We start from the raw sequence: 16,118 nt of genomic DNA on the forward strand, positions 1-16,118 counted from the left end.
AGTGTTGAACGCTGGGTCCCTCTCAGTGCCCTCCTGTAGTATCTCTAGTCAGGGTTTTCAGCGTTTTGGGTAAGTTTGTTTCCTTTGCAGCCGAACCCCCGTGGTGGCGGTGCCTCGGTGCCCACCATGCATCGCTGTTGATATATAATACCCTTTACTGTCCTTGGATTCACTATGATATTCACAGTTATACGCACAGCTGGATCATTTTCTCTGGGTTCCTTAGTACTGGCAGCTATTAAAGCGCGCTTAGCTTTGCGTAGTTGATGCTCCACAGTGATCAACTGTTTATCAATATCTTTTTTCCACTTTGCTAACATAGAAATATCACCCAAAGAACCAGTTTAGCAGCATACCAAAAACACAAAGGGTCTTCTTTGTGATACATTAATGTATTTCATATTCCTTCCACTTGGAAAGTATATAATCTGTAAACTGAGGATCCCCAGCCAGAAAACATGGGAATTTCCAGGAATGAACTGAGTCGTTACCATCCCTTCTGGACAATGTAATGCAAACTGGAGCATGGTCTGATATTGTAATGTCCCCTATCCCAGCCTCCTCTATCTGAGAAAATATATGTTTAGAGACCAGAATATAATCAAAGCTTGCTGTAGTTACACAATGTTAGGTTCCATATTAGGTGCTGCCACCCAAGAAAGAGATCTAGGTGTCAAAGTGGATAACACATTGAAATCATCGGCTCAGTGTGCTGCGGGAGTCAAAAAAGCAAACAGAATGTTGGGAATTATTAGAAAGGGAATGGTGAATAAAACAGGAAATGTCATAATGCCTCTGTATCGCTCCATGGTGAGACCGCACCTTGAATACTGTGTACAATTCTGGTCACCGCATCTCAAAAAAGATATAATTGCGATGGAGAAGGTACAGAGAAGGGCAACCAAAATGATAAGGGGATGGAACAACTCCCCTATGAGGAAAGGCTGAAGAGGTTAGGGCTGTTCAGCTTGGAGAAGAGACGGCTGAGGGGGGATATGATAGAGGTGTTTAAAATCATGAGAGGTCTAGAACGGGTAGATGTGAATCGGTTATTTACTCTTTCGGATAATAGAAAGACTAGGGGGCACTCCATGAAGTTAGCATGGGGCACATTTAAAACTAATCAGAGAAAGTTCTTTTTCACTCAACGCACAATTAAACTCTGGAATTTGTTGCCAGAGGAAGTGGTTAGTGCAGTTAGTGTAGCTGTGTTTAAAAAAGGATTGGATAAGTTCTTGGAGGAGAAGTCCATTACCTGCTATTAAGTTCACTTAGAGAATAGCCACTGCCATTAGCAATGGTTACATGGAATAGACTTAGGTTTTGGGTACTTGCCAGGTTCTTATGGCCTGGATTGGCCACTGTTGGAAACAGGATGCTGGGCTTGATGGACCCTTGGTCTGACCCAGCATGGCATGTTCTTATGTTCTCCCAAGGTAAACACATTGAGTTAGATAAAGAGGTGGGCTTCATGGAAAAGGAGCTAAGTATGGTCGATTCCTGGAGACTGCTACATCCTTCTGAGAAGGACTTTACTCATTTGGACTGCTCTCGACTTAAGAACATAAGAATATGCCACACTGGGTTCTTGTCTGAATGCAAATCCTCTTTTCCACATTTTCCCTTGCTGTTGAAGCAGCAGTTGAGCGACCCATCTCCTGATACAGAAGCCCTCTCTTGCATCCAGAATTTAAACCCTTAACATTAAGGGATATAAATTTAACCGTAGACATGATGATCCCTGTATGTCTTCCACCGAAGCGCATAACTATCATAACCTTCGTCCGGGCCCACCAACCACAGAATGAGTGACCCATGCAAAACCCATAGCCCGAGTTGATAGAGAGAGCTAGCCCTAGTAACCCACTGTACAAGTTGGCGCATATGAATGACAGTTCTCCAATGTTTCCCACTGCTGATTTTGTGTATATATACTGTGAGGCATAATACCCAACCACCCCTCCTCCCAGGCCCTTGAAGTACCCGGGAAGGATTCCATCGTTCCCAGAAATTCCTGGAGGAAGGAGCCATGCCGATGAACAGATCCTCCTATCCCCGGAGCATTGAACATTAAACTAACAACCTTGTTAAAGTTAACTTAGCTTATGATTACCCACAGAGCAAAGTAATCGGTCAGAGTTAACTGGAAATAGCCCCCCATGGATCACCTTACGTCCCACTTCTATTATCAAAGGAGGGCACCTGGAAGTAAATAAGGATAGTCTGACAATTATGGGAATATTTCTTCGGAGTCTGCGCCCCCCTTTGTTGACACGTTGCCACTGTGGTGTGTCAGGTCTGGAGCTGATAGGAGCAGCGACAATAGGGGCTGGCATCTCCACCGATATTCCCGCTGCTTTCATCCAATGTGCGAGCTTTGAACGGCTTCCCTTCTATCTGAAAATCACCCTACCCATAGAACTGAGGACCCAGCACATCCAAAAAACATTTAAAAAAGACCTAAAACATTTTTATTCCGCAAACTCTATTCTAACTATCTGACACCTGATCATCGACAAGAGGCCTAGTTCCCATGTTAACCATGTCTCCAAAAACCCAAGCAGCTCACACTCCACCATTGATTCCGGCAACCCTATGAACCTTAAATTGTTGCAGTGGGATCTATTTTCTAGATCTTCCAGCCACTTTTCTTGTTTTGCAATGCTGCTTTAAGGGTTGTTACTGCCGAAGTCACATTGTTTAGGCCATCTTGCATGTTTGATACATGCTATTCTACCTCTACAAACAGGCGATCAAAACCTGCTATATTTAGAGACACTTCCTCTAGCTTATCGAAGATTTTTTTGAATTCTGGCCCTAGTGCCTCTACAACCGTGCATTTTACCTCCATAAGCCCTAAAGTCGATCGGGGCGTTAGCTCGGCTGAAAGGTTACTGTCCGCCATTTTGAGCTGTCCTGGCTTGGGTTTCTCCTTTTCTTTTTCTTTCTTTTCCGGGTGTACTGGCGTATCCAAAAACATTCTACTCTGAGAAGTGATAATTGACACTTTCACATTTCTGATGAGCCGTTTGACCTCAGGAATCGGGCAGGATGGAGGCGGATTAAGAGCAAGCAAGCAAGCCCAAGAGAGAAGAATCATGTTCCTAGTCTCTCACAGCATCTTTGGCTACTTTGGATTAAACAACTGTTTACTGATAGTTTTGATGTTGGGTGAGTCAGTCCCTAGGGGGCACCCAATAACACAAGAAAAGGAAGCGAAAATAACCAAAGAAGCCATTTTAAAGCAACTCACAGCTTTCTTGACACACCCTCCATTTTAGATCAGTACCAATTTGGGTTCAGAAAACACCATGACATGGAAATCCTCTTTCTCTCCATTGCTGAGAGGCTTTGATTCAGGAACTTCATTCATGTTAATTCTTGTAGACCTCACCTCTGCTTTCAACACTGTAGATCACCGAATCCTTCTTTCACGTCTCTCTGACATTGGGATTTCCGGCTCTGTTCTGTCCTGGTTTTCCTCTTACCTCTGACCGCTCGCTGTTTCATGCTCATCAGGGCTCTGCCCGTTCTGCTGCTTTCTTTAATATCTACCTTGCCCCTCTCTGCTAGGCCTTACGTATAGATTATATGCTGATGATATCCAGTTCTTTCCTTTAAAATCATCTTGCACTGCCAATGCAGACTTTGCTACACTCTGTGTCAAGCATAAAATGTTGGTTAACACACGACAGACTCCCCTCAATGTACAGAAAACTGAAATCCTTATCCTTGGACATTGTCTAAATTTTGCCATACCTGAAATTTTCCATTCCCCTATCGAATCCATCAAGACCTGGGAGTTATTTTAGACTCACCACACGTTTCATCCATCACCCAGAGCTCATTTGCTAAGCTGAAATTACTCTGGCATTTAAAACCTTTCCTACACCCTACAGACTTGAGAACAATCCCTCATCTTTTCCTCCCTTCAGAGACTAGTGAATTGCTTTATACACTGGATTACCACCTCAAAGTACCCTCACAGTTCCACTGCCCGCCTGTTAACTGGCACAGAACCTCCCGGTGTTATTTAAACACATTCAGTGTTAGCTTCTGTCATTCATACCTTGCATACACCCAGCCGTTCTCTCCGTTCCTCCAGTCAGTGTTTTCTAGAAATTGCTTCCCCGAGATTTGCCAGGCTTTCTCCATTGCAGGTCCCACCCTGTGCAACTCCCTTCTCGTGCAGGTCTCCCCAGAATGAAAGAATTACTCCATGACCACCTCAGTCCACGATGTAACCTTTCTTGCAGCTTTGACAAGGCCAATTTGTTTCTGCCTAAGTTTTTTGTTTTTATTGTATGTTTGGATGTGTTCCCCGCCCTGAACTTTGGAAGGAGTGGATAATAAGTTCTTTTAACCCTTTGAACCCTAGGTTCCTATGGCGATAAACCCGTCAACCCTAATTTCCACGGGAAAGCCAATAATTTTTATCAATGTGCTATTTTTAGTATTAGTATTGGTTAATCAATATGTGATTTTACTGGGATAACAGGTGTTGATATTGATATTAGGCCGTCCCTGAATTCAGGGACAATGGATTCAAAGGGTTAAACTTGTGGCACTCACAGGCACAGATGGCTCCTGGTGTCTTGCTTGCTTAAAGTTGACGTTGGCTCGCACTGACCGCTCCTGATGTCTTATTCATGCAGTGCTTGCCCCGGCAGTGTCTGCTGTCTCGCTCAGTTAATGCCCACATGAATGGCTCCTAGTGCACCACCCACAACAAGCTAGCTTTAAATGTCGCCGAGATTGTTGTGATCCGCAGCAGGGACACAATTGCGATACCCCCGACTGTAAAGATTGGAGATGCTGAGGTCAAAATTCTCCCTCAATCTAGAATTCTGGGAGTAATGATAGATACCAAACTATCAACGACCCCCCCACCCCCCAGTTAAGGCAGTACTTACATCTGGTTTCTATAAGCTACGCTTATTACGAAGCTTTAAGACAGTAGTAGATGCTGCTGATTTTCACATGGTGGTGCAAGCCATGATTGTTCCTGCTGTTGATGATGTGAACCACCTTCAAAGCCCTCCAGCTGCTACGCAAGGCGGCTGCACGATCGATGTCTGCTTGCACTATTAGATCCCACATCGCTCCTGGATTATTTGACCTCCACGGGTTCCTGGAGGATCAAATGTAAAGTTGTGGTATTGACACTCAAGCTTTTGGCTCTGGGAGACCGTTGCAGTCCTCTCAGAGGGACCTGTTGGACATTCCTTTGCTGCACCGTGCCAGATTTTCTGCTATCTGGGAACGTACGTTTTCTGTTTCGCCTCAAGATCTGCAGCAAACCGACTGTCATAGGAGTTTCAAAGGAACGGGTAAAACATGGCGCTGATGAATTGGCCTGGATATCTGGTTTCTAGATTTAAAAGCATGTGCCTTCAAAATGTAGTGAGGGAGTTTATTTCTTCCCTTCGTATGTTTTACTATTGCTTGTGTATGTTCCTGTGCGCCGCCAGGCAGCGTATAAATTGGTTACCAGTAAGTCTTAATTGGTTACCAGTAACTGAACGCATTATATATAAAACAGTCATGGTTGTCTTTAAGCTTTTAGCTTCAGATTCCTCTTACTGGCTAAATGCCCTTTTACGCATTTACAAACCTGTAAGATGCTTAAGATCTTCCCAATTGAATCTTTTAGAAATTGCATCTGTTCCACAAGCTCACTCATATAGTACTCGGGAGAGCTCCTTTTCCACTGCTGCACCTGCACAATGGAATCTCATCCCATCTGAACTTAGGTCTTTGGATGATGTGAAAGAATGTAGACAGTTATTGAAAGAGTATTTACTCCGACGTGCATACAATATATTTTAGAGTGGTGGTAGCAGAATAAACGCTCCCATAGATGTGAGGATAATGATAGATATTTTACAGTGGTGGTAGCAGAATAAACACTCCCATAGATGTGAGGATAATGATAGATATTTTACAGTGGTGGTAGCAGAATAAACGCTCCCATAGATGTGAGGATAATGATATATATTTTAGAGTGGTGGTAGCAGAATAAACACTCCCATAGATGTGAGGATAATGATATATATTTTACAGTGGTGGTAGCAGAATAAACACTCCCATAGATGTGAGGATAATGATATATATTTTACAGTGGTGGTAGCAGAATAAACGCTCCCATAGATGTGAGGATAATGATACATATTTTAGAGTGGTGGTAGCAGAATAAACACTCCCATAGATGTGAGGATAATGATATATATTTTAGAGTGGTGGTAGCAGAATAAACGCTCCCATAGATGTGAGGATAATGATATATATTTTAGAGTGGTGGTAGCAGAATAAACACTCCCATAGATGTGAGGATAATGATATATATTTTACAGTGGTGGTAGCAGAATAAACACTCCCATAGATGTGAGGATAATGATATATATTTTACAGTGGTGGTAGCAGAATAAACGCTCCCATAGATGTGAGGATAATGATATATATTTTACAGTGGTGGTAGCAGAATAAACACTCCCATAGATGTGAGGATAATGATAGATATTTTACAGTGGTGGTAGCAGAATAAACGCTCCCATAGATGTGAGGATAATGATATATATTTTAGAGTGGTGGTAGCAGAATAAACACTCCCATAGATGTGAGGATAATGATATATATTTTACAGTGGTGTTAGCAGAATAAACACTCCCATAGATGTGAGGATAATGATATATATTTTAGAGTGGTGGTAGCAGAATAAACGCTCCCATAGATGTGAGGATAATGATACATATTTTACAGTGGTGGTAGCAGAATAAACACTCCCATAGATGTGAGGATAATGATATATATTTTAGAGTGGTGGTAGCAGAATAAACACTCCCATAGATGTGAGGATAATGATATATATTTTACAGTGGTGGTAGCAGAATAAACACTCCCATAGATGTGAGGATAATGATATATATTTTACAGTGGTGGTAGCAGAATAAACGCTCCCATAGATGTGAGGATAATGATATATATTTTACAGTGGTGGTAGCAGAATAAACGCTCCCATAGATGTGAGGATAATGATATATATTTTACAGTGGTGGTAGCAGAATAAACACTCCCATAGATGTGAGGATAATGATACATATTTTACAGTGGTGGTAGCAGAATAAACACTCCCATAGATGTGAGGATAATGATAGATATTTTACAGTGGTGGTAGCAGAATAAACGCTCCCATAGATGTGAGGATAATGATAGATATTTTGAGTGACCGATTATTCATTCCATTTATGTGATATTGAGCTTTATTGTTTCTGTGAAACATGTGAAAATTGTGTGTTCTTGTACATGTCAGTTTCATGTTTTTATTATGTATGTTGATGATGTAAATCGCCTAGGCCTCCTCGTGGTAGGCGATTAATAAATTTTAATAAATGAAAATGAAAAATCAATCAATGAATGCCGGCACTAACAGGTGTTCCTGTTTTCCCAGGCCATTCATGAGAAGATGAACTGCAGAGAGTACCAGGATGACCTGAGGATGCGGGCACAGAACGACCTGGCTGCCCGGCAGACCACCGAGATGCTGATGGTGAGCCTGGGGGGTGACATTGTGGCGCTGCCTGTGATCATTGCCCATCAGCGGTGCCTGATTTTGCCCTCTTTCTTACAGACCATGGTGCAGCAGGGGGAGGCCATGCACTGCCCCCGCTGTCAGATCATCGTTCAGAAGAAGGAGGGCTGTGACTGGATTCGCTGCTCGGTCTGTCACACGGAGATCTGCTGGGCCACAAAGGGACCGCGCTGGGGGCCTGGGGTAAGAGAGTGCCCCGTGCAGGTGGGGTACACATCACTTTCTATCGCAGCTGTGCCTGTGCCCCTCATTCCTCTGCCTTCTGTCGCAGGGCACCGGCGACACCAGTGGAGGCTGTCGCTGCAGACTGAACGGGGCGCCCTGCCATCCAAGCTGCCAGAACTGCCACTGAGAGGGAGCTGAAGACTGGGATTATGCAGCGCGACACGCAGAGGAGCAGAGGACGATTATCCTGCCAACTCCCTCAGCCTTCCACTCCTCCCGCTCTGCACACACCTAAAACACCACAGAAAATGTCTCCGTATCACCAAGATGCCTCACTTCCTTCCTGCACCTCCTCCCAGAAAGCTCTTACTATCCTCACTGCATCCTGCTGCTCATGGGCCTGTCCAGAACGGTTTAACTTCTCTTCTGTACTCGCTCCACCCATTCATTCCCTCTGCAGCTCTTCATTCCCTTCTTCCCTGGACGCTTCTCTCTGCAGTGTCTGCTCCAGCACTTAACCTCAGCTGCACGGTTTCCGTCTCGCTGAACTGAATGCCTGCAGTATCCTGAGTCCGTGAACGCTTTCCATATTCAAATACAACTTTAAAAAAGCACCTTAAATCCGGATTCAGCGGTTTATATAATTTTTTCTCTTGTGTCTTTACTGGATTGTAAACTGCATTCTATAACTAATCCGTGGTAGTAAAGATCTGCTTACTTTCATGCTGTAATTCTTGACTGTCCAGCTCTGAGCGTTACTGAAGAAAGGGCTGCGGAGACTTGCAAAGGGGATGTAAAACCAACTTTTAGCAGAAAGAGCCTTACTAAACTGTTCAAAGCAAAAACACGATACTTAAACTATTCAGACTGTTCTTTCTCATGAGCTCAATTAGAAAATTAACTTTACACCACTGGAAAATTAATCTTTATTCCTGTCATCATCTCTGTGGTGTTTTTCACTCAATGCACAATTAAGCTTTGAATCCATTGCCAGAGGATGTGGTTACTTTAGTGCAGTTAGTATAGCTGTGTTTAAAAAAGGTTTGGATAAGTTCTTGGAGGAGAAGTCCATTACCTGCTATTAAGTTCACTTAGAGAATAGCCACTGCCATTAGCAATGGTTACATGGAATAGACTTAGTTTTTGGGTACTTGCCAGGTTCTTATGGCCTGGATTGGCCTCTGTTGGAGACAGGATGCTGGGCTTGATGGACCCTTGGTCTGACCCAGTATGGCATGTTCTTACAAATACCCAAATTTGAGAAACTGTGGAAACCATATCTTGACTGGCAGCAGAGGAATGCCTCAGGCTTTTAAATAGCAGACTTATTGTTAAACAGTGGAGTTATTGAAAACTCAGTGTGTAATTGAAAACCTAGTGTGTAAAACGGTGTTTGCCTTACACCCGGGAAGAGGGGGTGGCGGAGGGTGGGAGGGAAGGGGGATACTAGGCAGGAGGGGGTGAAAATAATAATACATTACACTCAACCCTCAGGAAACAAAAGAAGCGTGCTTTACTATAAAATGTTTACTGTTGAAAATATTGTTTACCAGTTGACAATTGTTCCAGTTGAAATAAGATATATGGTAAGAACATTTTGTACCTCTTGCAATGTCATGTACAAATCTTCATGGAATATATGCATTTGTCGAATAAACAACAAATTACAAAAAAAAAAAACCAAGCAATAGAGTGCAAAGCATCACATCTGCTTGAAACCAACAGAATGAAGAATAAATTGCACAATCCAGTTGCAATTCGAATAGAAATGCAGAGGTGAGCTCCAGAAAACCCAAAACATATTTCAACTGTGCACAGCTCAGTTAAACCATTTTTAGTAGTAGAGGCATAATTTTGGAGTGGAAAGGCTCCCTACTATAGGCACTTGGGATATAAATCCCACACTTGAAAGGTGATGTATTCCATGGAATCTACCTGCCCAAGCAGCCACCACCACCCAACGAGAGAAGGAGCAAATGATGACCTCGAGTGCCAGCGACATTCGACTTAGCTGCAACTAACAAATCTCCCCTTAACCAGAGGAAAAACTCTGTGTGGCTCATCCAAGAGTAGCTCTAAAGGCAATTTAATACTGGTAAAGCGATACATCCAAGAGAGGATCCCGGGGCCGGACACTTGTATTTTAGAGTAAACCCATCACATATGGAAAAGGTAACTTTTATCTCCACCATCATGCCAACAGTCATCATGACTCGTACGACCCACACTTTTAACTTATTTGGGGTGTAATACCATTGATACAGGACTTTTTATTCATTTTCCTGTTAGTAATACATATAGAGTTATCTTTTTTAATAAGGCAGAAAATATTTCCCAAGCTCAAATCAGGTATCCCTTTCCTAAAATACCTTCCTATTTCCCTTTAACTGTCCTGATCTTATTCTCCTCCTAGATTGCAGGAGACAATATAGTTTAGAAATGAGGCTTTGCTTTGATAAGGACCAAATGCTAAGAGCTCAACTTTCAAAACTGCTTGCGTCCCCTCCATACATATATATGTATATATATGTGTATGTATATATATATGTATATATATGTGTATATGTGTGTATATGTGTATATATGTGTATATATGTATATATGTATATATGTATATATATGTATATATATATATATGTATATATATGTGTATATATATATGTATATATATGTGTATATATATATGTATATATATATGTGTATGTATATATATATGTATATATATGTGTATGTATATATATATGTATATATATGTATATATATGTGTGTATATATATATATATATATATACATAGATGTACGTATATACGTATATATATATGTATATATACACACATATATATACATATATACATAGATGTACGTATATATATATGTATATATGTGTATAATATATGTATATATATATGTATATATGTATATATGTGTATATATATGTGTGTGTGTATATATATATATATACATATGTATATATATGTATATATATATTTATTTTTATTTATTTAAGTTTTTTATATACCAACATTCAAGACAGTAGTCCCATCATGCTGGTTCACAAGAAACAGGGGTGTAGTTATAATAAAACTTTACAATTTGAACAATAGTGCAGAAAAGCAGTTACATATAACAGGGAAATCAATAACTTGGAGTGAGAAGGAAAATGGAGATCAGATAATTATATATAAGTATGAATAACATTGTATAAATAACATTGTAAGAGGTGGCTATTAACGCTAGTACTAGCGAAGCGAGTTGATTGATGGGAGTTACATAATGTTGGAGTTAGGAAAGGCCTGCGTGAACAGCCACGTCTTGAGTTTTTTCTTGAATGTTGAAATGCTGGGTTCCATTCTGAGATCCAGGGGAATGGAGTTCCATAAAGTTGGACCGGCTGTGGAGAATGCCCGATCTCTAAGCGTGATGTGTCTGGTAGTTTTGGCTGGAGGAACTTGAAGTGATCCTTTGTAAGCATCTCTTGTCGGTCTTGTTGAATGGTGTAATCGGAGGGGGATATGGAGATCGATTGGAGCTAATTGATGGATGTTTTTGAAAATGGTGAGAATGGCCTTGTAGATTATTCTGAAGTGGATGGGCAGCCAATGAAGGTCCATCAGGATAGGGGTTATGTGTTCTCTTCTCCTGGTGTTAGTGAGTATATGGGCGGAGGCATTTTGGACCATTTGCAATTGTTTGGTGTGTGATGAAGGGAGACCAAGCATGATGGTGTTACAATAGTCCAGCTTTGCGAAAATGATTGATTGTAGAATCGTTCTAAAGTCATGTGTGTGGAAGAGAGGTCGTATTCTTTTCAGCACTTGGAGCTTATAAAAGCAGTCTCTGGTGGTTTTGTTGATGTTAGCTTTCAGGTTTAGGTGATTGTCAATTAGAACTCCTAGGTCTCTCACTTGTGTAGTATTTGGAACGGTAGGATGAGAGTGTGTGAGGGAGCTGTTTTCTGGTGTGATGAGTAGAAGTTCAGTTTTTGATGAATTTAGTATCAGGTTGAGACTTGTGAGAAGCTGTTTGATATTTTGGAGGCAGGTTTCCCAGTGAGACAGTGTTTTTGCGAGCGACTCTTCGATGGGGATCAGGACCTGGATATCGTCAGCGTAGAGGAAGTGTTTGAGATTGAGGTCAGTGAGAAGTTTACATAAGGGTAACAGATAGATGTTAAACAAGGTAGGAGATAGGGATGAGCCCTGAGGGACTCCTACTGACGCGGGGTGAAGAGAGGATTCTTTATTATGAATCTTAACCTTATATCCTCTGTTGCTGAGGAAGGTTCTGAACCATGATAGGGCAGTGCCTGAGATACCTATGGCTGTTAGTTGGTTGATGAGGAGGGAGTGATTGACTGTATCGAATGCAGACGAAAGGTTGAGTAGTATCAGAAGGAAGGCTTGTCCTTTGTCTAAGCCTAGGATGATGTGGTCAGTCATAGAGATGAGGAGGGCTTCCGTGCTTAAGGTTTTACAGAAACCGTATTGTGATGGGAATAGAAGGTTATTATCTTCAATGTAGTTTGAGAGTCGTGAGTTTACCAGTTTTTCCATTATCTTGGCTATGAATGGGAGGTTAGCTATCAGTCTAAAGTTGTTAGAATCGTTTGGGTCGAGATTTGGTTTTTTGAGAAGGGGTTTGAGTGAGGCAAGTTTGAGGTTGTCAGGGTAGAATCCTTGTGTAAGGGAGCAATTTATGATATCTGCCAGGGTTTTGGAGATAGATTCTGGAATTGATAGTAGTAGTTTGGCTGGGATGTGATCCGAAGGGTGAGAGGAAGGTTTCATTTTCCTTAGAATTCCTTGGATCTCAGTGGATGACGTTGTGTCAAGTTCTTCTAACCGAGTGTAGTTGATTGAGGGTTGAGGAGTGGTTAGTGGAGCAGTGGGGTTCGTGGGGAGCTGCGATAGAAGAGTATTGATTTTGTTGCTGAAGAATAGAGCTAATTCTTCCGCTTTCGATTGAGCTTGGTCATGAGCAATCTCTGGTTGGTTTAATTGTGTGAGGTTGGCTACATAGCTGAAGAGGGCTTTGGCATCGAATACAAGGTTGTGTATCTTCGAGGCGTAGTAGTCTCTCTTGGATCTTAAGGTGCTTGATTTGTATTGATGCAGAGATGATTTGTAGATTAAAAGGGTGTTGGTTCCTGGGTTTTTGCGCCATTTAGCCTCATTTTGTCTTAGTTGGAGTTTGAGCCTTCTTAGTTCTGAGGAGAACCATGGCTGTCTTTTGGAGGAATTCTGGTGTGGTTTTTTTGTAATAGGAGGGCATAGCTTGTTAGCTATAGTTTCGGTGATTGTATTCCATGATCGGAGTGCTGCGTTTGGATCTGTAAGGTCCAGTTGGTGGAGTAGTGGTGGATAGGTGATTGTTAAGGTCTTCTGGGGAGCAAGTTTCCTGTATTTGAAGGAGGGCGAAGGAATGCAAGCCGGGTTGGTATCTTTTATAGAGAATGAAGTTGTTATGAGGTAGTGATCTGACCACGGGACCTTTGTGCAATTAGGAATAGTTATGGGCTTGATTGCAGCGTTAACGAAGATCAGGTCTAACGTGTGGCCGGCTTTGTGGGTAGGTTTGTTAACTAATTGAGTGAAGCCTAGCGCTGTGAAGGCTGTGAGTAGTGTTTCACAGTTAGGTGATGGGGTAGGGTTATCAACATGCATGTTGAAATCACCTAGAATGATAGCTGGCGAGTCAAAGGTTGATGAGGGAGGAGGTTAATTCGACCAGTGGTGAAGCATCTGATTCCAAGAGTCCTGGGGGAGCATATACGAGAAGGATTTGGAGCTTGTCTGAGGTGAAGAAGCCGAATTCAAGTTTTGAATTGGAATTGGATTGATGTAGGGAGAATCTGAGGTCCTTTTTAGTTGCTAAAAGAATACCTCCTCCCTTTTTTTTAAGATGAGGAAGCGAGAAGAAGTTGCTATTGGAAAAGCAGTGTGGAAAGATTATAAAATATGAGCACATATACAAGCACAAATGCTCACGAATGTAAAAATCACGAGCCACATATGTTCCGTCTTAGCTGGATAAATGCCAATTTATCCAGCTAAGTAGCGACACATAGCAGGATAAGTCTGAAAAGTGCTACCTAAATGGACAAGTAGCGTTTTTCAGACTCATCCAGCTATGTAGGCCTGCTGCTACTTAGCTGGATAAATTGGACTTTATTTATTTAACATATTTCTATACCGGACTTTATGATGGGATTCATATCAGACCGGTTTACATGGAACTTAGGGGATTAACTAATTAACCAAACAAGAGAGCCGAAGCAAAGTTACATATAACAAGGAGATTGAACTTGGGGGCTAGAGTAGCCAGGAAGTAGAAAGACAAAAATTAACATAGAGGTAAAATACATATGAAGAGTACTGGGACTAGTGCGAACGTCCCATCAGTTGGGCTGAGTCTGGATTGAACACTTTAGTAATTAGGGGAAGGCTTGGAGGGAAAAGCCAAGTCTTAAGTTTTCGTCGGAAGGTAAGAAGGCAGGGTTCCAGTCTTAGGTCAGTCAGCAATTTGTTCCAAAGGACTGGGCCCACTGTGGAGAATGCACGCTCTTTGGTGGAAGTTAGGCGGGAGGATTTATTTGGTGGGACTAGTAGAGTTCCTTTATATGCTTCTCTGATGGGTCTTGCGGATGAGTAGGGTTTGAAAGGGATCTGAAGGTCTAGTGTCAGCTGATTGTGGATGGTTTTGTGGATTATAGTGAGTGCTTTATGTAGGATTCTGTATTTTATTGGCAGCCAGTGCAGGTTTTGGAGAATAGGGGTGATATGAGCTCGCCGGTTGGTGTTGGTTAAAATTCTGGCTGGCTGCTGCATTCTGGAGCATCTGTAGTGGTTTGGTGGCGGAGATGGGGAGCCCAGGAGTAAAGCATTACAGTAGTCAGTTTTAGAGAATAACGTTGACTGAAGGATGGTTCTGTAGTCCTGGAAGTGAAGAAGGGGGTTGAGTCTTTTCAGAACTTGAAGCTTATAGAAACAGTCCTTAGTGATATTGTTGATCGATTTCTTTAAATTCAGATGGTTATTTAGGATTACTCCTAAATCTCTTGCTTGAGATATCTGTGTGTCAGGGACTGTTTGATCAGTGTTGGCAGAGTGGTCAGGGGAGATAAGAAGGATTTCTGTCTTGGCTGCATTGAGAACCAGGTTCAGGCTGGTGAGGAGGCAGTTGATGGACTTAAGGCAATTTTCCCAGTAGGTAAGCATTTTTGGAAGAGATTCTTTTATGGGGATCAAGATCTGCACGTCATCTGCATAGAGGGTAGTGTATTAAATTTAGGTTTGTGAGTAGTTGACATAGGGGTAATAAGTAGATATTGAAGAGGGTGGGAGATAAAGAAGAGCCTTGGGGGATGCCTAGCGTTGACTTGAAACTTGGGGATTCTTTGTTATTGACTCTGACCTTGCAGCTTCTGTTGTTGAGGAAGGAGTCGAACCATCTGAGGGCGAGTCCAGATCATCCGATGTCTGAAAGGCGGTTTAGAAGGATGGCGTGGTTCACGGTATCGAAAGCCGCTGAGATATCTAGGAGGGCAAGTAAGTAAGAAAGCCCTTTGTCTAGGCCCATAAGGATGTGGTCTGATAGGGAGATGAGAAGGGTTTCTGTACTGGACGATTTACGGAAGCCGTACTGGGAAGGGTATAATATTTTATGTTCCTCCAGGTAGTCTGAGAGTTGTGTGTTCACTACTTTCTCTGTGAGCTTCGCTAGAAAAGGGAAGTTGGATATAGGTCTGAAGTTGGAGAGTTCTTTTGTGTCCAGGTTGGGTTTCTTCAAGAGAGGTTTGAGGGACGCTGTTTTTAGCTCATCCGGGTAGATTCCATGGGCTAGGGAGCAGTTTATGATGTTAGCCAGTGATCTGGAGATGGTGCTCGGGATGAGGAGCAGCAGTTTAGTTGGAATGTGGTCTGTTGGATGGCTGGAAGGTTTCAATTTCCTGAGGGTGGATTCGATCTCCAAGGGGGGTAGTGGGCTCGAAGGAGGCGAGAGAGGCTCCAAGGTAAGGGGTAGAGTTGGGGTTTAAGGCAGGGGGTATTGGGTTGGTGGGGAGAAGTGCTAGTGTGTTTGTAATTTTATCCTGAAAGAGTGCTAGTTCATTAGCTTTGGATTATAGCTGGATAAGCAAAGTTCCTTATCTGAATAAGTTCAGATTTGTCTATCTGACCCTGCTTATGGGTGGGTGCTACTTTGCCAAATAAATTGGAAATTGTCTGATGCATCTGCACAACTCGTAGACCCGCATATTTGTACTTTGAGTTTTTATCATGTTAATTTGACGCTTTTACCTCTCATAAGTTGTCTGTTACCCACATTAAGTCAGGGGGTTTTATAACATGTGAGTGGCAAAGAAATA

At 42.1% G+C, this 16,118-nt stretch overlaps 1 protein-coding gene across 2 annotated transcripts in view; it reads left to right on the forward strand.

Moving 5' to 3' along the window:
* LOC115097450 (ranBP-type and C3HC4-type zinc finger-containing protein 1-like) overlaps positions 1–16,118 on the forward strand; it is an 84,047-nt gene that overhangs the window by 59,845 nt on the left and 8,084 nt on the right. Inside the window, exons 9-11 of one of the 2 annotated variants that reach the window (XM_029613269.1) lie at positions 7,448–7,546; positions 7,628–7,771; positions 7,860–8,476. The exons of the other annotated variant lie outside the window; for it this stretch is intronic. Coding sequence (XP_029469129.1) covers positions 7,448–7,546; positions 7,628–7,771; positions 7,860–7,940 — 324 coding nt within the window. The 3' untranslated portion in view covers positions 7,941–8,476. Of the gene's footprint in view, positions 1–7,447; positions 7,547–7,627; positions 7,772–7,859; positions 8,477–16,118 lie in introns of those variants that run through there. 2 annotated transcript variants of the gene reach the window in all.

The sequence above is a fragment of the Rhinatrema bivittatum genome, chromosome 8, assembly GCF_901001135.1.
Source record: "Rhinatrema bivittatum chromosome 8, aRhiBiv1.1, whole genome shotgun sequence".
NCBI classification, from domain to species: Eukaryota; Metazoa; Chordata; class Amphibia; order Gymnophiona; family Rhinatrematidae; genus Rhinatrema; species Rhinatrema bivittatum.